This window comes from Panicum virgatum, chromosome 3K, assembly GCF_016808335.1.
Source record: "Panicum virgatum strain AP13 chromosome 3K, P.virgatum_v5, whole genome shotgun sequence".
NCBI lineage: Eukaryota > Viridiplantae > Streptophyta > Magnoliopsida > Poales > Poaceae > Panicum > Panicum virgatum.
The window spans coordinates 54,276,174-54,300,897 of record NC_053138.1 but is presented as its reverse complement, the minus strand read 5'-3'; the positions used below and the strand labels follow the sequence as shown (position 1 = coordinate 54,300,897).

General features: G+C 44.0%; 3 protein-coding genes and 1 non-coding gene across 12 annotated transcripts; 3 read left to right on the top strand and 1 right to left on the bottom strand.

Annotated features, from left to right (window-relative positions):
* The first annotated feature begins 4,640 nt into the window (after positions 1-4,640).
* Positions 4,641-10,020, top strand: LOC120699661 (bifunctional 3-dehydroquinate dehydratase/shikimate dehydrogenase, chloroplastic-like). The gene is made up of 9 exons (XM_039983683.1): positions 4,641-5,012; positions 6,138-6,226; positions 6,397-6,502; positions 6,864-7,082; positions 8,376-8,481; positions 8,560-8,700; positions 9,178-9,326; positions 9,421-9,582; positions 9,680-10,020. The coding sequence occupies exons 1-8, from the start codon at positions 4,869-4,871 to the stop codon at positions 9,487-9,489; spliced, it is 1,023 nt and encodes a 340-aa protein (XP_039839617.1). The 5' UTR covers positions 4,641-4,868; the 3' UTR covers positions 9,490-9,582; positions 9,680-10,020.
* Positions 10,021-14,431: 4,411 nt separating this feature from the next.
* Positions 14,432-19,922, top strand: LOC120699658 (bifunctional 3-dehydroquinate dehydratase/shikimate dehydrogenase, chloroplastic-like). 4 transcript variants are annotated; one of them, XM_039983675.1, is made up of 11 exons: positions 14,432-14,803; positions 15,084-15,189; positions 15,600-15,818; positions 16,380-16,735; positions 16,851-16,914; positions 17,012-17,117; positions 17,200-17,340; positions 17,856-18,004; positions 18,097-18,259; positions 18,343-18,390; positions 19,418-19,922. In XM_039983675.1, the coding sequence occupies exons 1-10, from the start codon at positions 14,550-14,552 to the stop codon at positions 18,384-18,386; spliced, it is 1,602 nt and encodes a 533-aa protein (XP_039839609.1). In that variant the 5' UTR covers positions 14,432-14,549; the 3' UTR covers positions 18,387-18,390; positions 19,418-19,922. The 4 variants fall into 4 exon arrangements, 3 of the variants coding, with proteins under 3 accessions (XP_039839609.1, XP_039839608.1, XP_039839610.1); XR_005685529.1 differs by having other exon boundaries at positions 14,519-14,803; positions 18,149-18,259; XM_039983674.1 differs by lacking the exon at positions 18,343-18,390 and having other exon boundaries at positions 14,460-14,803.
* Positions 19,923-20,236: 314 nt separating this feature from the next.
* Positions 20,237-20,308, bottom strand: TRNAP-AGG. Its single transcript has one exon. It is a non-coding gene; the product is annotated as a tRNA-Pro (tRNA).
* Positions 20,309-21,136: 828 nt separating this feature from the next.
* On the top strand, positions 21,137-24,677 carry LOC120699660 (mitochondrial substrate carrier family protein ucpB-like). 6 transcript variants are annotated; one of them, XR_005685531.1, is made up of 9 exons: positions 21,137-21,635; positions 22,499-22,560; positions 22,650-22,886; positions 22,966-23,130; positions 23,226-23,275; positions 23,366-23,498; positions 23,774-23,811; positions 24,255-24,427; positions 24,471-24,677. XR_005685531.1 is itself a non-coding variant. In XM_039983680.1 (9 exons), the coding sequence occupies exons 1-9, from the start codon at positions 21,527-21,529 to the stop codon at positions 24,278-24,280; spliced, it is 891 nt and encodes a 296-aa protein (XP_039839614.1). In that variant the 5' UTR covers positions 21,285-21,526; the 3' UTR covers positions 24,281-24,677. The 6 variants fall into 6 exon arrangements, 4 of the variants coding, with proteins under 4 accessions (XP_039839613.1, XP_039839616.1, XP_039839614.1 ...); XR_005685530.1 differs by having other exon boundaries at positions 21,138-21,635; positions 24,255-24,422; positions 24,464-24,677; XM_039983680.1 differs by adding an exon at positions 24,050-24,120 and having other exon boundaries at positions 21,285-21,635; positions 24,255-24,677.
* The last annotated feature ends 47 nt before the right edge of the window (positions 24,678-24,724 follow it).

Genomic DNA, 24,724 nt, shown 5'->3' with positions numbered 1-24,724 from the left:
AAATGAGCATCATTTTCAGGGGCCGTTCATAGCATCACCCGCCTCTAAAAAGAGGATTTTTAGGAGCGGATGATGCCATGAACCGCCTCTAAAAATGGTGGCATTTGTTGGGGCGGGTCATGGCCTCATTTGTTGTTGGCCAGAGGGGAGCACTGCCAGACCGTAGAGGCAAATAGAGCCTCAAATGGCAAAGCACATATAGAGATATAGATCTAGTTATTAGCAAAGAGAGCTCCATTTGAGCTTTAAAACTAACAAAAAAAAGTTATGAAATGATATGAAATTAGCATCCATTTACCTCCTACAATTCCCAACTTGAAGGAAATCAAATTTAAAACATTCACTTCTTTTTTTTATTTTTGGGCAGCACCTCCTCTGAGTAGTAATGGGCTGTTAGGAAGAAGAAAGAAGGCTCCTTCCAAATTTTTATGGGTAGTTCTAGGCAGAGTTCCCCTTACCGGTAGGAACCGGTCCGGTTTGACCGGTTACCAGTCAAACTGGTCCGGGCCGGTTCCGATTTGGGCCGGTACCAAACCGGCCCAAATTCAAAATTCAAATTTGAATTCAAAAAAATGAAAAATTCCTAAAAATACTTCAAGGTGCGACGAATCTAATGGTGTCAAATTTTCTCAAAAATTCGTTCGTTTAATATACTTTTCGGGCATTTAAAGTTAAAAAAAGAAAAGGAAAAAAAATGAGGCGGCCATTAAGGCCCACTTGATAAACCGGTCAAACCGGCCGGTAAACCGGTCTAACCGGCCGGTATACCGGTCCAAACCGGTTACACATGCGATTTTAAATTTGGATTTGAATTCAAACCGGTCAAACCGGCCAGTAAACCGTTCAAACCGACCGGTAAACCGGTCTAACCGGTCGGTATACCGGTACGAACCGGTTGAACTGAGTTTTTTGAATTCAAATTTGAATTTGACCGGTTTCTACCGGTAACCGGTCAAACCGGTCCGGTTTGGGGTGTCCGGTTGGGAAAAAAACCTGGTGCACCTAACGATATTATCCGTCTCTAAAAATGAGCCTTATTTCTAAAAACACATGATGGTGTCGCCCATCTCTAGAAATGGAATTTTGATATCGTATCGGCAGCCGTTTTGATACAGAAAAGCTTTCGCGCTACGGTTAACATATATACTAAATAGGTAATGACTACCCGACGGACGGCCGTATTTTATCGCTCTATACGCACAGGCTGCGAGCATGCAAACGCTTCTACTCATTCATCACATGGTGGGGCCCACTTTGCTTTTCCCCTCCGTCCTCCTCGCTCCTCTCATCCCGCATCCATTTTTTCTCTCCCTTCTGTGAGTTCTGAGCTCTGCCTTCCAGATCTATGGCGACTCTGCTCTGATGGCTAGCTGCGAGATGAGTGTTGGTGAGGTCTCCTCCATCTACTCCTCGTCCCCTCTCTCTCCCTCCCTTCCCTCCCCCTCCCCCCAAATTCTCTCTCCCTTCCCATCTCTCTCGAGATATAGCCGCGACGCGAGGGGCCGCGGCTGTGCCGCTCGGAGCCGCGGCTGCCGCGGCGTGCGAGCGGAACAACGACGGCAGGGGTGCAGAGACGTGGCGATAGCGGCGCGCGGGGCCATGGCGGTGCCGCACGGACCACGGAGCTGAGGCAGCGGCGTGAGGGTGTGCAGGAGGGCAGCAGCGGTGTGCGGGCGTGCGGCAATGATGGCGGGGCGCGGAGCCATGGCAACGGTGGTTACTCGAAGATGGCGTTCGTTATCCTCTGCGGTTTGGGGGTGGGCGAGTCAAGTGAGAAGGAGGACGGCGAGGATAGCTGGGATGGCGGCGTTGCAGGGCGCCATGGAGCCGCTCTCCATCTTCTTGCCCGGCGCGGCGAGCACCACCAGCTTCTGGTGCAACCTACTCGCTACCTACTCCGCGCCACAAGCTGGGGTTTGTTGCTGTTGCCTCCCAACTCCGTTTCTCCTTGTTGCTCCAATGTTTTGGCAAATTACTAGTCATTTTAGGTACATTAGAGTCTGGAGCGTTGCTAAACATAGTTGAATACAATTATTTTTGGTTCTTGTTTGAGTCTGGAGCGCCACAAGCTTACGTTCTGAATTAGAGATTTACAGCTCAACTATTGCTTTGAGACGGAAAATTAGCAGCATTTTGCTTTGTTCATAGTCGAGCCTTTGCATTTTCTATTTCTAGGCAACTTAGGCTAAATCAACTAGCATTTTGGTAAGACTCATAAGCTTTTTAATTGGGTTAGCTATGTCTTTTTTCAGTCTCGTATAGGCATTTCAATGTTGAGTATCAATACAACTATTCTATAGAGGCAATAATATTGGTTCCCAGTAAACAATAATATTGTTCTATCTAGACATAACAATATAGTTTATTAAGCAATTTTGTTGAGTATCTCGCAATTCATTTTTTTATTGTTTATGCTGTTTTAAGCAGTTTCGGTGAATCAAGCAGAAGATGGCAAGACATTACTTCTACATTTATTCTAAATTAATTTGGAGCTTATTATGATATGCTTTTAACTTTGTGATGCAACTGCTGGTTATATTTTTTTTAATCATGACTTGCTTGCTTTTGGTCGTGAATTGAATAGTTGTTTAATTTATCCTATAGAGGCAATAATATTGGTTCCCAATAAACAATAATATTGTTCTATCTAGTCATAACAATATATTTTGTTAAGCAATTTTGTTTGAGTATCTTACAATTCATTTTTTATGGCTGCCTTCAGTAAATAGTTGATACAACTACCAGGAGTGCTAAGACAAACAATAATTCTTCAACCTACTAATTAGGGAATGTTTTTTTACCTCCATTACTTACATAGTTAAATGTTCTCTGATTTTTTTTATGTTTTCTATCATTACATTGCAGGGCATCAAAGTATTGAACATGAATGCAGAATGGAAGGTATTTTGAGTAGTTAGAAGCAAATGTATTTAGCAGTTGGAAAATACATATTTGAGTATATTTTGCTGTTCTAATTCAAATAGTTTCCAATGAAAAGCTGTAAGCAGATAAATATACAACTTTGCATGTATGAAATATGTGCTCTAAGAAGTAGGATGATGCATGTCATTTATGTGTTGTTTTTTAGATGGGTTTTGATATTGTATGTTTAGAACTGCCTGATGAATTTTGTCTATTGCCGGCCTGATATTTGTGTTCTAAGATGTCTGATGATGATGTTTATTTGCCTAAACCACATACCTGGTGATGAATGACGCCCGATGAATACTTTGTGTTTGCTAGATAACTGAATGATGCCTGATAAAAGCTTTGTGTTTGCTAGTTAATTGAATGATGCTTGTGCCATTCTTAAGCAGCCTTGGAAAATCAGTTGGGAGCTTTGGCAAATATGTCTGGTGGGAGTGGGAGTAGCTGGACATAGGTGGAAAAGTTGCGGCCGTGCGGAAAAGGAAAATACAACAGTATAAATCCAATAGAATAGATAGGAAAGTGTGCCAAACGTGCCACCGATACCAATTGGGTTTCCAAATTTGGGGCGGCCATACGGCTAACTTATATTACGGTCTGCGGTACGTTAGCCGGGCCTACTAAATAAATAACAAATCTCTGCTACAATATTAAAAGGCTGCAGGCTACCGCTCGCACGGACTCAGATCTTGCGTCACGCACACACCAGATTGAGATGGATTTTGTACATACAATTCCCACGTTATTATTATGTGAGTGGCGGATTTGTGTGAAGAGCAATCGAGCGTCTCGACGAACGACGCAACAACCACGATAAGTGGGTGGGTGGACCTTTTTCACATTTTTATTGAAAAATGATTTTCCAAAACAAGTTATTATTAAATTTTAAATAAAATTATACATCAAACACATTAAAAAATTTATTCACATAATTTTGTTGAAATATTTATTAAGATGATTTTTATTAGAACTTATTTCAATTATTATTTTTCAAAAGTCTATTCAAGTAGTTCTCTATATGAGTTATTTTAAATAAACTTCTTCTAAGAGCAATTTAAAAAAATAGCCTCTAAATCAGACCCTCCAAATATTAAATGTGAGTTGTCTCTATTTTTAGGAACTTCAAATTTTGTTTCAACTCCAGCAATAACCCTCAATACCAATTTGTAATAGAGGGCTCCCTAGAGATCCCTAGATGTGTAAAGTCCTCTCTAAAATAGAGGGTTTAGTAGGGGTCTGCTGAAGCGCAATTTTTTTATTTAGGCCCTGTTTAGTTCGCGAAAAAACTTGGGTTTTGGTATTGTAGCACATTTTGTTGTTACTTGACAAACAATGTTTAATTATGGACTAATTAAGCTTAAAAGATTCATCTCGTGCTAATCAGTTAGACTGTGTAATTAATTATTTTTTTCAATTACATTTAATGCTCCATGCATGTATCCGAACATTTGATGTGACGGGTACCGAAAATTTTTTGGGAACTAAACAGGGCCTTAATCATGTAAACTTGAGATAGGATGTTGCTCAGAGAATCTTTTAGAGTTGCTTTAAAATTTTACCGCCCATCTCAAGTGAAGGGGGCTGAAGAAAAAGGTAGCCCAAGCCTAAATTTCCCAGAGAAGGACAAAAAACTTAAATATCGACAAATCTACAAAAATAAGTCATGAGACGCCACGTCGGATTATTTCAGTCATCCTAAGAAACGAACGGATGAGGTCCCACCTGCAGGCTCCGGCCAAAACTGCCAGCGGCGGCCGGCGGCGAAAGCCCACGCCGTCGCACTCCGCCGCGACCATGAGCTAGGGGACATTGCAGCGCCGGCCGGCGGCGGCATTCACATATGTGTACCACCCAGCCCAGCGCGCCACGTGTTCTCTACTTCCCGCAGAGCGACCCGCGGCCTTCCGCTCCCCTCCCGCCAGCCACTGCACCGGGCGCCGATGGCGGCCGCTGCGGCTTCCGCGCCGGCAGCGCCGCGGGGGACGACGCTGGTATGCGCGTCCCTCACGGCGCGGTCGCCTCAGGAGATGGCGGCTGAGGTGGCCGCCGCCGCAGCGCTCGGGGCCGACGTGGTGGAGCTCCAGGTCGGCCATGGGCGGAGCTAGGGGTATGGCCCTGTATTTGCATACCCAAGATTTGGGAAAAAATACTAATAAGTATACACAGATTTGCGAAAGGCCGGGCGGCCAGTTGGCTAGCCCGGTCCGGTAGCGTCGCGCTCCAACAGGTTCTGAGTTCGATTCTCATCAGAAGCGAATTTCCGGTTGTTGGGGTAAAAAAAACCCCTCGCTGTGCTCGCCACGAGGCTTGGCCCTCTCGGGCATGGGCCAGGGTTCGGGGGTTTTCTCTACCCGGGTAAGCCGGTGTGGCTTCCTCTTAATGAAAAAACGGTGGGGCCGTTTCCTCCCCCGGGTAGAGTTTTTTTTTAAGTATACACAGATTTAAAGTATCTCTAAGAGTCTTTCTAAATTACACTCTCTAAATTATTATTTGGATAGTCTTCTGCACAAAAATCGTATTCTATATGTTTTCACTCTCTAAAAGTTTTTCTATATCTTGTGTACACTCTAAAAAGTTATTTTCATTATCTATCTTTGACTAGCGAGAAACGCGGAATGGAGGATGGCTACATTTGGATAACCACTTAGAGAAGCTGTTGGAGGATATTTTTTCCATCAAAATCTCTATTCCTAGCTATGAAGAAAGATATAGAGAGTCTTGCTCTGCGTGTCGCGTCCGCCCCTGATGGCCTGATCTCCGTATCCCGTCCATTTAGCATTCAGTGAGACGGTGGCTCCCCGCTCAGGGGCTCCTCCCCCACTCCGGCAACCTGACAGTCTTGTGACCTCGGGTCCTTACCCCCATCAGCTATCACTCATGACTCATGTCCTCTCCTCCTAACGCAAGTTGCGAAGGACGGAAGGTGCCGACCACCGGCCCGTTGGGGCACTGGGCACTGTCGGCCTTGCAGTGGCGCCCAAGATGCGAGCAAGCGGCGCACCTTCTGCGACCCTTCTTCGACCGGTGGCCCTACTCGGACCACTATTTTATAATATTATTTAATTATTCATGTTTACAACTTATACTTGGATCACTATTGTGAATTTGTTATTATTATTATAACTTTTTGTCCATTATATTTCGTATTTGATTTTGAATTTTTTTACACATGGCATACCTAATCATGAATTTCTGGCTCCGCCACTGAGGTCGGCTGCCTCGAGGGCTTCCAGCCGCGCAGGGACCTGCCCGTGCTCCTCGCCCAGCCCCGCCCGCTCCCCGTCATCGTCACCTACAGGTTCTTGTTTCTTCCTGTCGCATTCTCCGAGGATTGACTGCTTTCAGTACAACTGAATGGGGAAAAAAAGGTTTTAGGTTGCGTTTCTATGGTAGCATAACAGGAACAGTTACGAATGTTCTTGGTTCTCCTAACCTAAGTATGTATGTTGCTTGATGTTGGTAGCACAGGCCGAAATGGGAAGGGGGCCAATACGATGGCGAAGACCAACCGCGGTTTGAGGCGCTTCTGTTAGCAATGGAGCTGGGAGCTGAGTATGTGGATATTGAGTTCAAGGTTAGCTCCGTCCTCATTCGTCTCTAATTGGTCTGAGGAACCAAATTGGTTACAAGGTTGCTCTTTAGATTGATAGACAAAGGAAGTGATTTTTTTTCTTTAAAAGGAAGTGAATTTTCTTTTCATTTGATATCTAGATGCTGCTTTAATCTCACTGGAATGATAAATACAATATATATCTGAGAAAGTTGGATTGCAATCTAGACTTGGGCTGTGAAGTGTCCAACTTAATTCCCTAACTAAAGTTCTCTAACGTTAAGTGAATCTGACACTAAGATCAGTTCTGTATAAAGATTAACAGACATTAAATTGGTTTTCATGTTGGCACTTGATTGCTGTAACAGTATTTTTTGGTCTGCAGGTTGCCGACAAATTTATGAATTTTTTGTCGGGTAGGAAACCAGAAACCTGTAAGCTTATTGTTTCATTTCATAACTATGACTACACTCCATCAGTAGAGGAGCTTCTGAGTTTGGTGGATCAGATTCAAGCAACAGGGGCTGATATTGTGAAAATTGCAACCACTGCTACGGAAATTGATGATGTGTCAAGAATGTTTCAAGTACTTGTCCATTGCAAAGTGAGTTTACTGTTTGAGTAAATTCTTTCTTTGCTACTTGCTAGTGTCAGCTCGTGATAGTTTTTTTTTCTCTTGCAGTTTATTGCCTCATAGCATGATATCTGCTGCTGAACCTTATTCTAGAGTTACAAATATCATGTTGTTTTTGCTGTCTATAGCACTCCTAGGGCTCTTTAAGACAAGCTGTTAATTTTCGGTTTTGATCAAGTAAAATTTTACTAGCTAGGATCAATTGATCAAAGTAGAACCATTAGATTGCTGATGATTGAACATGGATTATAATTGGAGACCTAGACTACAATTGCACCCCTTTAGATTTACTCTGATCGAATGCTCAAATTTCCACACTGTTGTACGAAATTTCTGACTTGGTATCATCGAATTCAAAGATCATTCTTTTATAGAGGAACATCTACCACAGTGTTCTTGTATATAAAACAAATTATGCCAGTGATACTAGCAATTGAACCACATATGTTCTTCTAGTGAATATTTCACTTTAAACAAATGCAGGAAGATTTCTTCTATGAATCATAGTTAGGACTGCACCAGGGAAGCACAACTGACATATTATCCTACGCGTTGATTACTTGATTTTCATGCTTCATTTTCCAGTTTCCTTAACATGATTCCTTGTTCTCATCATCTGTTATTTAAATAATGAACTAGGCAAAGCAGTTGCCAATCATTGGGCTGGTGATGAAAGAACGGGGTTTCATTTCTCAGATTCTTTGCACAAAATATGGTGGATACCTTACTTTTGCATCTCTTGAGAAAGGAAAAGAATCTGCCCCCAGGCAACCAACAGTAGCAGAGTTGGTAAATAAGTACAAAATTAGGCAGATAGGCCCAGATACAAAGGTCTTTGGTATTATTGGAAATCCAGTTGGCCACAGTAACAGTCCAATTGTGCAGAATCAAGCTTTCAGATCAGTGGGTTTCGATGCTGTGTTTCTGCCATTTTTGTCAGATGACCAGGTGAAATAATAGTTTTCTTGCAATGATGTTTGTAATTTGTTATAATTATAAAGATTCAATTATGTTTTTTTTGCGGGAATTCAATTATGTAGTCTATTCCCCATGTCTCACATTACATGGCCTACATATTTTTTCATCCAACTAATTGTACTGCAGTTGCACAATGCCCCATAAGGAAACTGCAGTTAGGTGCTGTGATGATCTGGATCCTATTGCCAGGGTAATTTCACGCCACATTCATTTTTCTTGTAATTTCATTGGATTTCTCAAAGCAGCCAGAGTAACATCTGGCAAAAAAAAAATCATTTTCCCCAGGACATTGGAGCTATTAATACAATTGTTAGAAGGCCTGATGGAAAACTTGTAGGGTATAATACTGACTATGTTGGTGCTATTGCTGCTATTGAGGATGCAATAAGAGGTTTGTACATTTCACTACTTAGTTCTGGTTTTCTGATTGGTGTTCAATCTAACGGCCCGTTGGACCAATAATCTGCAGCATCACAACCAGCGGATCCAACCACTTCACTGCTGGCTAGAAGGCTTTTCGTTGTTATTGGCGCCGGTGGTGCAGCAAAAGCAGTTGCATATGGTGCAAAAGAGAAGGGAGCGAGAGTTGTAATTGCTAACCGTACTTTTGGTATTCTTGCTCCTCCAAAAAAATTCTGATTTACATGCTAGACATGCACACGAAGCACTTAAATTACTGCACTGAATACAGATGATATTGCTTGATCCTTTAAGCATGTGCTGTCTAAGTGCATTGTCTTGTATCTGAAATGTAAGCATTCACCTTAGAGTTCCTTTATTACAACTTTTGTTTGTTTCTTAAATGAGATTATGTCATGGTAGGTTAGGTCTGGCAGAAGGCTTTAACCTATTATAGATCCAAACATAACGATTATTCCTAAGGCAGGGGCTCAGTCCCTAAAGCCTTTCTTTTATAGACAACATGCATATTTAATATGTTGCTTCTTGGGTTTTGAAATTTTGATTGTGGTCAGTCATGTTCTGTAGCATGACTTTGTTCTGAAACTTTCCTTGGCTCCCTGATTATCCTGATATGACAAAAATATGTTGATTATGTGTATAAGTCAAACATTCTGCAACATGCCAGTCCGTGCTCAACATCTTGCCACCTTAATTGGGGGTACTGCTTTAACCTTGTCTGAGTTGGAAAACTACCATCCGGAGGAAGGCATGATTCTTGCAAATGCAACATCAGTCGGAATGTATCCAAATGTCAATGAATCTCCTTTATCTAAGGTCTGAAACTTGATTAGCTACTCTAGCGACAACTGTAATTGATACATCCTTTTTTAAAATTTCACATAATAGGAAATAAATTATAATCTTGCAGAAAGCTCTTAGGAACTACTCCGTTGTCTTTGATGTGGTCTTCATTCCAAAAGAGACCAGACTTCTCTGAGAAGCTGCAGAATGTGGAGCAACAGTTGTTGATGGTCTGGAGATGTAAGACTTGTGATGGTTCAATTTGGGCTTTTCACAGGGGGTATGCCAGGTACTTTTTTCAGCCTTTTCTTATTCCATGATTTGGGCAATAGTCATTGTCTTATTGTCGCTCAAAAACCCTTATAGTCCAATGACTCACCTTACAGCTCCACAAAGGTTGATGCGTGATGCTATTCTGACAAACACACACTAATGCTTCTACGGAAGACAAGGTCCCCTACCTGCTTGGTCCTGAACGATACAGAAACCACTGCCTTGAACACTGGTGGAGAAGCCGGTTTCATCTTGCTTATCGTGTGTTCTCCTGCTGCCTCATCACCTGTTCAATAAATAATAAGCTCTTGTTCAACATTGTAAATAGTTTTTATCTCTGTTCCAGACTGCAAAAGCAAAACCGACCTGTGAAATATCTGGATTGGTATGTTCAATAAAGATCGAATAAACTTCATCCATGGAGCAAAACCTGTTAAATGTTTGAATGGGTGCAGATGAGGCTACGTTTTGAGCTTCAGTTCTATAGCTTAGAGACAAACTTGCTTGGCCAACGAATATGTACGGTTGTCAGAATAATTCTCTTTAGCTCTTTGGATGATGGTAAATTCGGGGCACTTACAAATTCGTTGGACAACCTAGACATGATGAAGCCTCATTTGTGAGAGATACTTACATGGCGGCTGTTGTGTCCTTTTAAATCCTTGGATTCAGGATAGGTTCGCCATTCAGGCGTTTCCTCCTTTGTAACAAAAGGCTTGATTATGAGGGATGGCCTGCGTTGAAACGTTTTGTTGTCTCAAAACTTCCTCTTTTTTCCAGCTTCCCCAGCCAGAAGTGTATTAAAAAGAACAGTAAAAATCCGTAGTGAAACATCATTACATGCAAAATTGTAGATAGTATATTCAATTCTCACTAACATATATGTGAAATAAAATTGGAGACTTTGGGGGTGTTTAGTTCATTTTGCAAAATTGTGTAAAGATGTAAAGAGGCCATTTGAAGTACTAAATGAAGTCTATTTGCAAAACTTTTTGCATAGATATGTTGTAAATCGCGAGACGAATCTAATGATGCTAATTAATCCATGTTTAATCAGTAATTAGCAGATGGTTACTGTAGCATCACTGTTGCAAATCATGGATTAAGTAGGCTCATTAGATTCGTCTCGCGATTTACAGCCCAACCATACAAAAAGTTTTGTAAATAGACTTCATTTAGTACGCGGCTTTGTGTTCTGGTGTCAGATGGCAGGGCATGTCGAAACTGAGGGTGTGCTTGGTCCATCAAGTTTGTCATTTTCTTCCAAGGCGAATTTTTTGCCACCAAACTGCTGGCCCACGATTTTTTGTCCAGTAAAATTGAGTTTGATGAGCCAAAAAGAAGGCAATGAACCAAATGGCGGGCGTTTTAAAATCCATTTTGCTAGTTTGGCAAAAACATGCACACCCGGAGTATATGTTCCAGCTAACGACCAAGATGCCTAAAAAGTCTTGTTAGCAACTCTATGTTCATATCTATATTTATATCTATATCTATTACTAAAACGTGTAAGGTTTTCACCTAAATTTTTTATTTGGTATATTGATTTGGTCCGCCTATGTTATTGACAGGTGGGCTCACGGTCCATCAATCGGAATCTTAATCGGAATCAAAATAAATCAATCGGAATCTTAATCGGAATCAAAATAAATCAATCGGAATCTTAATAGGAACTCGAACAAATCAATATGAATCCCAATACAATCGAAAACCAGACAATTAATATCTCACGTGGTCACGGTAGATGTTGTACATGGAGTTTTCACCCAAAAAATTATTGGGCTCATATATTTATGGGTAAATTTTATATTATTCGTAACAACGCACGGGTAAAATGCTAGTCTATTTCTAAAGTGAGCAAGGTTTCCACCCAAAATTTTTATTTGGTACGTTGGTTTGGTCCGTCTGTGTTATTGACAGGTGTGCCTTAGTCCATCTCGTATGCGAGTCGAACCAACATCATTCGTCCACGACTCGATCACATAGATTCTTACAAATTAATACACGGGCACCAATATGTATCCAATACATATACCAACTTTGTCCGTAGCAACGCACAGCCATAATTACCTAGTGTATTGCAAATAGACATGATTAGCAAGCTTTACTATTGAGCAATGGTATTTGGCATGAAATTGGTTTTCTAGCCCACGCATCCTTCCACGCCGGGTCACCTAGGAATCGAAAGTTTAGAAGCGTGCCTTGTGCCTTGTGAATTTGTGATTGTTGTGCTAGAGATCATGGTCCATGTGTTCCACTCCACATAAAAAATACCTACTTTTTATTAAAAATTTAAAAGAATTCCCTGTTTTCAAACAAAAAATTAAATATTAATGAATCACTCGTATCTTGCATGCTTCCAAATTGCGTCATACCAAAATGTGGGCAAGCCCGTAAATTTTAGCACCTGTTGGGTTGAAGGTTAACAATCTAACCAAATGCTATTCTAAACTTGCCAAGACTTTAATAAAAAAAAATTAATGTACCCGCATTTTGATATTCCACATTTTAACATACCAACATTTTTTTCCAAAACCAACAGCTGGATTTCAGCATTTTTTACCGGCGTTGTTGGTCGCTTCCTCCATGTCATGTGCGACGCTCCCACCGTCCCACGGTCCAGACTCCAGACCAATGGGGGACGCGCCGTGGGATCCCCCTCCCCCACGGCTTCCAAGTGGGCCCAGCGCCACGCCGGCGCATCTCCACCACTCGGGCTGGGCATTCGGTTCTAACCGAACCGATCGGTTTGGTTCTTAAAGAAGTTTGGTTCCTGAAAAACAGGGAACCGTTCGGTTCTTTTCAGGACTAAGAACCGAGAAATTTCGGGTTCGGTTCCGGTTATAACCGATAGAACCGAATTGTTGAGAAGGAAAAAAAATCTCTTGCCAGGACCGGCGCTGCCGCGTGCCGACGGCAGCTTGCCTGCGGGCGCAGGGACGGCCGCGCCGCCAGCGCTGGACTGTCGAGGACCGCCACGGGGCTTGCCGAGGTCTGCTGCTGGAGCCTGGAGGCCGCCGGGAGGTCGGAGCCACGGGCCCGCGGCCGGGGAGGGGCAGTGGCGGCAGCCTGCCGGGGACAGGGAGGGGCCGCGACGGCGGCCACCGGCCGGGGAAGGCGAAGAGGTGGCCGGGGACACGGAGGGGCAGCGGCAGGGGCTGCGACGGCGGCCGCCAGCCGGGGAGGGCGAAGGGGTGGCTGGGGCCGCGGCGGGGGCGGGGAAGGGCGAGCCGGCGGCTGGGGAGGGCGAAGAGGTGGCCGGGGCCGCGGCGGGGGCGGCGGAGGGCGAGGCGGAGTCGGAGAGGGAGGAGGAGCAGGCGGCGGAGGCCCCTGTCCCGGCTGGAGGTGGAGGCGCCATGGGGGGATCCACCGCGCGGGGGCCTGTGCTAGTTGCGGTCGTGCTTGGAGGGCGACGCGAGGCGGAGTCGGAGAGGGAGGAGGAGCTAGCCGGCGGCGCATGCCTCAGGCCCGGCCACGGGTAGCCAGCGACGGCGTTGGCCTCCAGGCTAGCCGTGGGAGGAGAGAGGCTGGAGGCGGTCAGGCGGAGGCCGCAGGGCCCGGGCGCTGCGTCCTCCCGCAGCCACGCGCCGTCGATTCGCCGTCGCGCCGGCGGCTGGGCGGGGGGCTGGACCGCCGGAGACGCTGCGCCGCGGTCGTGGTCGGGGGGAGTGGAGGTGGCGGGTGTGCGCGCTGTGTGGAGGCGGCGGGATTGGGGAGTGGAGCGGCGGGTGTGTTGTTGGGGGAGGCCGGGAGGGGGTCAGCTAGAGTTCAAGATGGGTCTTTGACTCTTTGTACGCGCTGCTGTTGGGCTTCGGTTAGTTCGGTTAACCGAGCTCAGAAACCGAATTAACTGATCTATTTTGGTTCCTGAGAACTAGGAACCGAAATTCTCGGTTTCGGTTCGGTTCGGCTCCGGTTCTCGATTTTTTCGGTTCGGTCCTCGGTTCTCGGTGGATGAGGTCACAAGGGATATACAAGGTGAGATCCCTTGGTGTATGCTTTTTGCTGATGATGTGGTGCTAGTTGACGAGAGTAGGGCAGTGGTTAATAGGAAGTTAGAGCTGTGGAGATGCACGTTAGAGTCGAAAGGGTTCAGACTTAGTAGAACCAAGACCGAGTACATGATATGCGATTTCAGCGCAACTAGGCATGAGGGGGGAGACGTTAGTCTAGATGGGCAAGTGGTGGCCAGAAGGATACTTTTCGGTATTTAGGATCGGTGCTACAAAAGAATGGCGACATTGATGAAGATGTTAGACATAGAATTTCAGCTGGCTGGTTGAAATGGCGGCAAGCTTCTGGCATCCTTTGTGACAAGAGGGTGCCACAAAAGCTAAAAGACAAATTCTATAGAACAACAATTCGTCCGGCGATGTTATACGGTGCTGAATGTTGGCCTACAAAAAGGCGACATGTGCAGCAACTGAGTGTAGCAGAGATGCGGATGTTGCGGTGGTTTTGCGGGCACACAAGGAGGGATAGAGTCCGGAACGAAGTTATTCGGGATAAGGTCGGGGTGGCACCAATTGAGGAGAAACTTATTCAGCATCGGCTGAGATGGTTTGGACATGTCCAACGAAGGCCTCCTGAGGCGCCGGTGCGTAATGGGGTTCTTGAGCGGGTCGATAATGTAAAGAGGGGTAGAGGTAGACCTAAACTGACGTGGGATGAGTTGGTTAAGAGAGACCTTAGGGATTGGAATATCTCTAAAGAGATAGTTTTGGATAGGAGTGCTTAGAGATTAGCTATCAATGTGCCTGAACCTTGAATTTATTTCTTTCGGGTTTCATCTCTAGTCTACTCCAATTTGATTGGGAAAAAAGATTATGTTGTTGTTGGTCCTCGGTTCTCGGTTTTTGGTGCCCAGTCCTGTCCACCACCACCAGCCGCCGCCCAAGTCCGCCACCAACCAACCAAGAGTCCAGTCGGCAGCTGCTAAACCCTCTCCTCCCCCTTCCCCTCAGGCCCTCACCAACCGCCGCGATGGCCACGGCGATGTCGGTGTCGTCGGCGTCCCCGGCCGCCGCCGCCGCCGTCGCGCGCCCGCGGACGCTCGTCTGCGTGCCGGCCACGGCGCGGGCGCCCCGCGAGATGGCGGCCGAGCTGGCCGCCGCCGCCGCGCTCGGCGCCGACCTCGCGGAGCTCCGCCTCGACCGCCTCGCCGGCTTCGCGCCGCGCAGGGACCTCCCCGTCATCCTCGCCGAGCCACGCCCGCTCCCCGCGCTCGTCACCTACAGGTGGGTCCCGCTCCCCAGGCTGCCTGCCGGAGGTTGGCTGGCCCCGTCGCCCCGCCGGAGAGAGCATTTCTGGCCTTTTTCATTTCTGGGCTGGATCGGGGAATCGTGGCGTTCCAGAGGCTTAGCTTCGGTTCGCTGTAATCGAGCTGGACAAAAAATGGGAGTATCCATCTGGCTGGCTGCCACCTTGAACGGGCGATTCGGTTGTCTTGTACAGACGTTTCGATTCTGCTGCGTTCCCAAGCGAAGTAAGCATGTCTCTTGATTTTTGGTCGCGCAGGCCCAAGTGGGAAGGTGGCGAGTACGAAGGCGACGAGGAGCCGCGGTTCGAGGCGCTGATGCTGGCAATGGAGCTGGGAGCTGAATACGTTGATATGGAGCTCAAGGTTTGCTCTGCTCCCTATCCTTTTCACTTGATGAGGCACTGAATAACTAGAGGCTAGGCTGATCTGCACTTCTGCAGGAATAATTTGTAAAGGAATTATCTTTGTTTGATATTTGTGTGAGATTAGAGAAATGACTAATACAACTTGTATGCTACTGCTAGTCTGCTACATAGGACAATACTAGTTAATTAGATACCAGAGACTTTTATGACATTTATGTGCAATTTACTCTCACGCAATGAAATTCCTAACTTCAATTTACATTTACAGAAGAAAGATAAACCCTTTCTGATTCTAGAGTTGATCGATCATTATTTGATGATCATGTGTCATATTTATGCTAATTAGGTCTGTCTTCTTAACCCGTGGATCTGCCAGCAGTCAGTCACTATAATCATATAATTGTGCAGGCTGCCAACAAATTTATGAGACTTTTGGCTGGGAAGAAACCTGAAAACTGTAAGCTCATCGTTTCATCCCATAACTATGAGAATACTCCATCGGTAGAGGAGCTTGCAGATTTGGTGGCTCAGATACAAGCAACAGGGGCTGATATTGTGAAAATTGCAACCACTGCCACTGAAATTGTTGATGTGGCAAGAATGTTTCAAATACTTGTACATTGCCAAGTAAGTTTACCATCTGAATCTTTTCAAGTTTTATATATGCAAGTGTTAGTTTGTGAAATTTCCTTTTGTTTTTACAGTTCAGTCCACCTTGCTTTTTTTTATTGAATCGTTGCTTAGGGTTACAAAGATAATGCAATCAATGTGTAGGCTGCTCTAGTCAGATATAAGCTTTTGTCGGCATATTCCAGCATTAGTTGTAAAAAAAGATATATAGCTCTTTTAGGCTAAGTTTAAAGCCTGCTGGCAAACTCAGTCTCTATCAAGTAAGCTATACTAGGACATAATTTCTGCTACTTCTGGCGAGTAAAATGAATTATAAGTGGAGAGCTAGACATGTCCCCAAGTTTGAGACCATTTTCATGGTGCTTTCTTTCTGGTATAAATAGATTTGAGTACAGCTTTCATAAGTGATAGTATATTGTGATCTCATAGCCCTTAACACAACAGCACTTCTACTGCACAGGTATCCGTTTGTGCTATGTGTTCGTGGCCATACTTCATTTGTCAGCTGCTTTAATATGATTCCAGTTTCACATGATTTTTTCTTTGTATTGTAATTAGGAAAAGCAGGTGCCAATCATTGGGCTGGTAATGAATGAGAGAGGTTTTATTTCCCGAGTTCTTTGCCCAAAATATGGTGCATTCCTTACTTTTGGGTCTCTCGAAAAAGGAAAAGAATCCTCACCTGCACAACCAACAGCAGCAGACTTGATTAACTTGTACAATATCAGGCAAATAGGCCCAGACACTAAGGTCTTTGGTATTATTGGGAAGCCAGTTGGTCACAGTAAGAGCCCAATTTTGCATAACGAAGCTTTCAGATCTGTGGGTTTCAATGCTGTGTATGTGCCCTTTTTGGTGGATGACCTGGCTAAATTTCTTAATACATACTCTACACCAGACTTTGCTGGCTTCAGGTAATTAATGTATTGAGCCAAATAGTCTGTTGCAACAGTTTTTGTGTTCTATATAGTCTATTTCTCCATAAGTGACCAGACCTTTATTCTTTCCATCCAATTGATTGAACTGCAGTTGCACAATTCCCCATAAGGAAGCTGCAGTTAGGTGCTGTGACGAAGTTGATCCTATTGCCAGGGTAATTTAATTTCTATGTCTTTTGCTCATAGTGTATTGGTTTGCTTAACCCTTTAGCTTACCCAGAGTAACATTTGGAAGCATAACATTTTCTTCAGGACATTGGAGCGGTTAACACAATGGTGAGAAGACCTGATGGAAAACTTGTTGGCTATAATACTGACTATGTCGGTGCTATTTCTGCTATTGAGGATGGAATAAGAGGTTTCTGCACTCCCTTATGCTGTAGTCTTGTATTATTGCTAATCAATATTCGAATCTAATTGTCTGTTGGGACAATTTGCAGCATGTCAACTAACAGATCCAACCACTTCCCCACTTGCTGGAAGACTTTTCGTTGTTATTGGGGCTGGTGGTGCGGGCAAAGCCCTAGCATATGGTGCAAAAGAGAAGGGAGCAAGAGTTGTAATTGCAAACCGTACTTTTGGTATGCACTTCTTCTGGCCTTCTGCTGCACAGATTTTATCATAGACCTGCACAGATCGCATGTTATTTTTTTTTCTTAAATGAAAACACTTAAACATATCAGATTAATTTTTTACATTTCTTTGATCCTTAGAAAATATACTGCTTGAAAACATTCAAATTGTTCCAAATATGTTGTCCACTATCTCAAAAAATCAGCCTTCACTGACAGCATTTTGTTACAGATAATGGAGATTGTACTTGAAATCTTGTTGCCATGAGTGTTTTTGGTTCCAAACTTAGCAATTTCTCCCAGTTTTTATGATTACTGCATGCTTATTTAGGATATATTTTCTTACAGATAATATGCTTATTTATGATTACTGCATTACATCTAGGAATATTGAATTGTGTTCTAGTAACAGAATATCTTTCTTTTTTCTGAAACTTTTCCTGCCGACTGGTTGTGCCGTTATTGTAAAATCGTGTATGAGAAATATGTGTAACATTAAATCAAAAGTTTATTCAATTTTCCAGCACGTGCTCAAGAACTTGCCAACTTAATTGGCGGACCTGCATTGACTCTGGCGGATCTGGAAAATTACCATCCGGAGGAAGGGATGATTCTTGCAAATACAACAGCCATCGGAATGCATCCAAATGTCAATGAAACTCCTTTATCTAAGGTCTTCAACCCTCCTTCCTTAATTGAGTGCCAACTGTGATAATTATATTCCTCCTTTGTGGCTTCATAAATTGACAAATCATAACCTTGCAGCAAGCACTGAAATCCTATGCCGTTGTCTTTGATGCTATCTACACGCCAAAAGAGACCAGACTTCTCCGTGAAGCTGCAGAATGTGGAGCCACAGTTGTTAGCGGTCTGGAAATGTTTATAAGACAAGCAATGGGTCAATTTGAGCATTTCACGGGCATGCCAGGTACTATTTTGGGGTCCTTTTTCCTTATGTTCGATAGTAATTAGTACATCTTACATTATTTCTTGTATGACTTGCCGTTACAGCTCCAGATAGGCTGATACGTGATATTGTTCTGACAAAGACATAGTAAGGTTTGTCCAAGGAGCAACCCTCTCTTCCATCTAAATTTCTGTAACATTGGGTCCAGTTGTATATCAACCTTCTCTTCCATCCAAACTTTTAGGAACCACTCTCTTGAATAGGGGTGCAGATTTAGGTTTGATCTTTCTATGGGAGTGTTTGGTTGACTGGCTAACTCCAAGCTAGGCTAGTCTAATACAGCTTCTGCGCGTTTGGTTGCGTGTACAAGGACCTTAGCCAGGCCAGAGGATTGGAGTAGGGCGCTAGTGGCTCTGGCACGTGCCCCACAAGCAGCTGCCACCACCACCATACTCCCCTACATCATCTAAATCGAAGGGCAAAAGGGGGCAGGCTAAGGTCTTCCTTACTTTTACTTGGTGTGAGCGGAGCTGGCAAGTTTTCTTGCCCAGTTCTTTTGCGAAGGGGCTTACAATGGCGTGCTGGTTCGCCGCCGGCGACATCGTCTCCAGTTTCGATGTTGGATGGGTTATCAGGGGGTAGAACTAGAGCACGTTGGGAAGAGGAGATAGGTAGCTTGCTGTAACCTCATCTTTTGGAGAAGAAGGTCATTCTATACAATGCAACGCACCCAACCAAACAACAGCTATTCTGTACAGTCTTAGCTAATACAGGGAACCAAACACGGTGCGATTGCATTGTTCTATCCAGGTTTAGTCTGCTCAGGCTTAGAATCTCAGCCAGGCTAGGTCTAGTATAACAACCAAACACACCCTATGTTTCCCCTGCTTTCCAAGATTCAGTGTAGTGAGTGCATTTTGCCGAGATTCCCAATTTGCCTGTTGGTCAGGAAAGAATAATAGGGTACATACAATACATTATACCTCAGAATTGCCATGCGTCCTTGTTCCTCTCATCAAGATTGAAGAACCTGTTTAATCTTTGGGTGGGTGCAAGTGGTGCTACCTTTTGTGCTTCAGCTCTATACATGTTTATATGAACTTTGCTAGGCCACAATATGTACAGTTTCATATTCTACTTGTCCCAATTGGAAATCACTGACCCTTTTTATATTTCCAGTTGACAACAAAAACTTCAGAGCAATTACAAGTTCGCTGGACAACCCTAACACCATGAAGCCTCGTCTGTGAGTGATTCATCCATGCTTTGGTGGCCCTTCAATTTTTTTGGGTTCATTTCTATATTTGGATTCAGCAGGCAGTTCGCCGTTCAGCCAGTATAAATCAGATGTTCCGGACTGAAACATTTGTGTGCGCGCGCGTGCGTGTATAGAAAAATATATGATGCAGGCATTGTTTCAAAGACGTCGCCTAGGCATCTGGGCGACCTAGCTCGCCTTGGGCGACAGTCACACCTAGGCGTCCAGGCATACCCAGCTCGCCTTGTCGCTTTTAGTACACTAGACTAGATGCAGTCATGGAAAACAAGCCTCTTCCATTGCACCCGTCAAAATAGCGGCAGATTTGATTCTTCCCTTTATTCATGAAATGCTACTTCTTGCAGTTTTGTAGCGGATACATTATGTTCTCATTTAATAAACATAGCGAAATGTTGCGTGATGAAAGTAAAATCCAGGGACGTCAGCTGACTGAAAATCGCAGTTTTCTTTAGCTGGAGCAGCTGCAATTCATAGATGTCATTGCGACTGTTAGCAGTGTTCTACCGGCAGAACTTGCAATGCGAGTATCGGCTCATATTTTGTGGAGATTTCAGATCGGACACCGATGTTGCAAAAAGACCATTGCAACAGCGTCAGAACTTGCAATGCAAGTATCGGCTTATCTTTTGCAGAGATTTCAGATCGGATGCGGATATTGGAAAAAGAGAGGGGAAAAAAAAAAGGAAACGGCGATGCTGAGATGCCGAACAGCAAGGGTAGAGGCATTCCGAGAATTGAACTCGGGACCTCTCGCACCCTAAGCGAGAATCATACCACTAGACCAAATGCCCTTCGATGCTTCGAGCTGTCATGTTTGTATATTTGAACGAATCAAAACAGACTTCAGAGGAAATACTAACCCATTGCCATTGGGTTCCGCTGTTAGGTTGTCCAAACATTATGCACCTGGAACGTGTGTGACTTGTTAATAAGACTGAAGAGGTAAAACCATGGTCCATTGGATTCAGTTTCACGCAGAACGGAGAGACGAGTGATGGCCCATTGGATTATTCAGTTCCAAGCAGAGTTCACTGACGACAGCACCGTAGCAAAAGCCGAAATCAGAGTTGAGCAGCTAGCTAGATAGCCCTAATCTACAGGCATCGTACTGTCGTATTCTCAACATTGTCGTAAGCTCGCCGGCTTGCGGCGGCGGCTATGGCCTGAGCCTGTGCGGGTCGCGCGGGAAGAGCGAGGCCATCCTGATGTTCTTGAGCGCGCAGAAGAGCATCACCACCCTCTCCAGCCCCACCCCGAAGCCGCCATGGGGTGGCGTGCCGTACCTGCCATGCGATGCAGCCATCGAGAACGAACAGCAACACACGTCGGAGAAGAATCATCAGTACCAAAAACAAGAACACAAGGGGCCTGGAGAAATGTTACAATCCAGATTCTTCTTTTTTTTTTACCTGAACGAGTCGATGTTGTCCGAGATGGGGGCACTGTCTTCCGGAAGGTACGTAGGCCTACATATCTACAATCCAGCAACAGCCCATGAACCATATCAGTTTGGACAGTTGTTCGCTTGGACAATCAAACACTATATCGTAATCACGGTATTGGGCAGCAATAGAAGCAGATGAATCTTGCCAGATACTGATCATCGTGTGGTAGGTTGGTAAAAAATTATCGCAAAAAAAAAGAGTCAAGATCCATCCAATCGCTGTCTTCCCCCTTCAGTCTCTACTTTTTTTATTATCCTTTTTGAAAAGCTTCCCCTTCGGTCTCTCTCCATATTATTCTCGCAATCGGTTCCTGGTTCGATTTGGTTGTTTGCTTTCCAGTTCTTTCTTGCTCCTCTTCTCCTCTTCTTGAATCGATCAAAAAAAAAAAAGAGCTTCTTGAAGAACTCTTCTTTCCTTGCTTCTGTTCTGCCCCTATCTTCATTTCAGATTCATAATCCCAGAGCTCGTACCTTTCTCCCGTGGATCCGCTTCGCCGCCGTCTCCATTCCCGCCTTTCGCCGGCGTTCGGTTTCTTTCTTTCAGGGAATCTAAGGAGGACCCGCGATGCGGCCGGGCGCCGGAGACGAGCGGGCGCCGGGGTCTTACGCGCTCTACCACTTCGGCACCAGCGGCTCCGCCGTCGCCGCTGCCACCGCCGCCACCCACCCGCTCGGTCAGCTACCTGCTATTCCTCTCATATCGAGTAATTTGCTCTTCTTGAATTGCCTTGGGTATTAGTATGAATAACAACAGAGATTCGGTGGGAAATTACAGTAATTCAGAATTCATGTTTAGTTCCACTGCCGTGCACTCCGAATCTTATCTGCTTAGGGAGTTGCTGCTAGTGGAGATGAGACCGGTGAGATAATGTTGCAGCATCCAGTAATTGGGAAATAAGACTTAAATAGGTTTTTCCACAGCATAATCATGGATAAGGTGAAAGAGATTAAACTCATTTGCTTTGGACAAATGCCTTTGTGGATTGCTGTATGGTGAGGTATGAGTATGATAGTGCTTGTTCATGGAACGCTAATGCTTATTCATCCAGTAGGGGGGGGGGGGGACAGGAGCATTCACATTATATTGGTCCCTGACAGATTCGGCCATTCAAACATTTCTTATGGGTTGATCCCCAATTCCAAGAATGCGACAAATGGTCGCTTTATCTGGACTGTAGTAAATAACAGTCATGTCAATAACACAAACAGCCACATATGGAGGAAAACATTGTCAAACTAAACGTAGTACGTTTGACTAATGTTAAAGATGTTGCTCAGGAAATTTTGATGATATCCATCCTGAAAGAGTCCGTTTTTAAAATTTGACCTGTCCATCCAATGAATTTTCAGAGGTATTTGACAACTGGCGCACCTGTTCCAAGACTTGAGGACATAGAATATTCTAAATTGACTTGTGTAGAAACTAACTGCTCATTGCACTGCTGCCAATTTGGTAACAGGAACATATACTTTGTTTGTCCAGAAAATAAGTTACTCTTCTTATAGGTCCACGTCCACCACCATTTTCGTCCTGCAGATGTTATCAAAGTTAGGCTTCAAATGCAGCATGCTGGGCAAAGAGGAAACTTAGTTGGAATGGTACTCACAGCACCTATAGGTTTCCTATTCATTGCTTGTCCAGATGTAAATTCGATTCGTAGTTATATCTGTATTATGAATTATGCTAGGGGACAATATTTACACAACTGGTCGCTAGGGAAGGGCCTCGGTCACTCTACCTGGGACTTGCACCAGCTTTGACAAGATCTGTTGTCTATGGTGGCCTTCGATTAGGACTGTACGAGCCCTGCAAACATGTCTGCAGTTATGCATTTGGTTCAACAAACTTTGCTTTTAAATTTGCATCTGGAATCATTGCTGGGGCCCTTGCAACTGCTTTAACAAATCCCATGGAGGTTTTAAAGGTATATAGTTTCGATTTGAACTCACTTCAGAGGTGTGACTTGTTTTGTTTGCTGGATCTGAACTGAGTACATTCTGTAGGTGAGGTTGCAGATGAGTACAAGCAGTACCGGTACAATAGGGGAGATGAGGAAAGTTTTAGCACAGGAAGGGCTCAAAGCACTTTGGAAAGGAGTTGGTCCAGCAATGGCAAGAGCAGGCTGCCTCACTGCATCACAAATGGCAACCTACGATGAATCCAAGCAGGTTTCTATTATTTGTGTCATATTTGTTATAAAGGAATAAATTTGTACTTCAACACATAAGTTTTGTAAGATCTTTCTTCATCTGTATTCATATAGGCATTAATGAAGTGGACACCTCTTGAAGAAGGTTTTCAACTACATCTCATGTACAGTGAAGTCTCTATTCTACATTTTGATGTCTATCCTTCAATGAAAATATGAAATGAATGGACTGTTAATCTTTATCTGCTTGGAAGCTCGAGTTGCATAGCTGGAACAGCTGGTACTCTTGTGACCGCACCTGTAGACATGGTCAAAACACGGCTAATGCTGCAACGGGAGACCAAAGGTGCCAGAGTATACAGGAATGGGTTCCATTGTGCTTACCAGGTGTTGATTTTAACCTTTCATTTTGATGTGTGTGATATTAGGAATTACTCCTGGGTAAACACCGCAAAAGTTACTTGCTTGCTAAAAGTGCCTGGAGGCGCTGCCAAATGTTAAGCTACTAATTAAGATCAGAAAAGGAATGTGTGAGCTATTTCCATAAGATCAGAAAAGGAATGTCATAACATAGGAGAGTGGAAAATGCAATAAAGTTGAGCACCAAGTCAACAATATTAAGGTTTTCTTCTGATATTTAACTCCCTTTTCATGGTTTGCAGGTTGTTGTGACAGAGGGCGTAAAATCACTTTATAAAGGGTGAGACCTGCATGGTCGCATTTATATATTTTTCAATCAATCATATATGACAATTCATGTTTACTTGGAATCTTGATTTTTGGAACGTGCTGTCTTCATCTGTAACTTTCTAGCTTTTAACATCCAAAAAAGAACCTTGCTAGCTTTACCACTATATTTAGAAAACTGAGCTAATGAAAGATCAATAGTTCAGTATAATGCTTTGCAGATTATCAGTAATAGTTTTGTCTTTATTCAGGATTGTTCAGAGGTTTTATTGTTTATCAAGCTGTGTTCATCTTGATCTATTTCAACCTTCGAGTATTGAAGGTGGTACTCATGCTGGTTATTAATCTTTATATTGAAAGTGCTTTATTGTATGATTTAGCTGGCCATTTGCATTAATCTTACAACTTCCTCTCCTTCAGTCCTGACGTCCTGACGAGCTCTTCTATATTTTTCAGTGGATTTGCCACCTTTGCAAGATTAGGCCCTCAGACAACGATCACCTTCATCGTGTGTGAGAAATTGCGTGAACTAGCAGGGATGACTGCTATGTAATACCACCTAAAATTGCATATTCGTTGGTCCAACAGTTGGAGGACATTTCAGGCTTGGGAAGAAGATAAGCACACAGGTATTTTAGACATTTCAGGCTTGGGAAGAAGATAAGCACACAGGTATTTTAGAGAGGGAGAAGATAAGCGCACATAGGGTATTTCAGGCTTGGGAAGTCCAAACTCCTTCCAGATTTATATTACTGCATTCAAAATTTTGAAATGGTGTAAACTGTGTGTATATCGGTATATTTTATATACCTGACATACCTGACGCTTCTTTTTATCAAGAAATTGCCGTACAGCATATGGACCGAGAATGTTCTTCTGTGCTTCTGGTGTTCTAGCGAAAACTTGAAGCTCTATCATCTGAAAAC

Bases quoted from the DNA above. Each gene is read 5' to 3' on its own strand.
- LOC120699660 (XM_039983679.1), top strand. From the start codon at position 21,527: ATGCGGCCGGGCGCCGGAGACGAGCGGGCGCCGGGGTCTTACGCGCTC. The intron at 22,561-22,649 runs GTACTCACAGCA...GAATTATGCTAG, and splicing joins GAGGAAACTTAGTTGGAATG to GGGACAATATTTACACAACT. The intron at 23,276-23,365 runs GTACAGTGAAGT...TCTGCTTGGAAG, and splicing joins GGTTTTCAACTACATCTCAT to CTCGAGTTGCATAGCTGGAA.
- LOC120699661 (XM_039983683.1), top strand. From the start codon at position 4,869: ATGGCGGCCGCTGCGGCTTCCGCGCCGGCAGCGCCGCGGGGGACGACG. The intron at 6,227-6,396 runs GTTCTTGTTTCT...TTGGTAGCACAG, and splicing joins CCCGTCATCGTCACCTACAG to GCCGAAATGGGAAGGGGGCC. The intron at 8,701-9,177 runs GTATTCTTGCTC...GCAACATGCCAG, and splicing joins AATTGCTAACCGTACTTTTG to TCCGTGCTCAACATCTTGCC.
- LOC120699658 (XM_039983674.1), top strand. From the start codon at position 14,550: ATGGCCACGGCGATGTCGGTGTCGTCGGCGTCCCCGGCCGCCGCCGCC. The intron at 16,915-17,011 runs GTAATTTAATTT...CATTTTCTTCAG, and splicing joins AAGTTGATCCTATTGCCAGG to GACATTGGAGCGGTTAACAC. The intron at 17,118-17,199 runs GTTTCTGCACTC...GACAATTTGCAG, and splicing joins TATTGAGGATGGAATAAGAG to CATGTCAACTAACAGATCCA.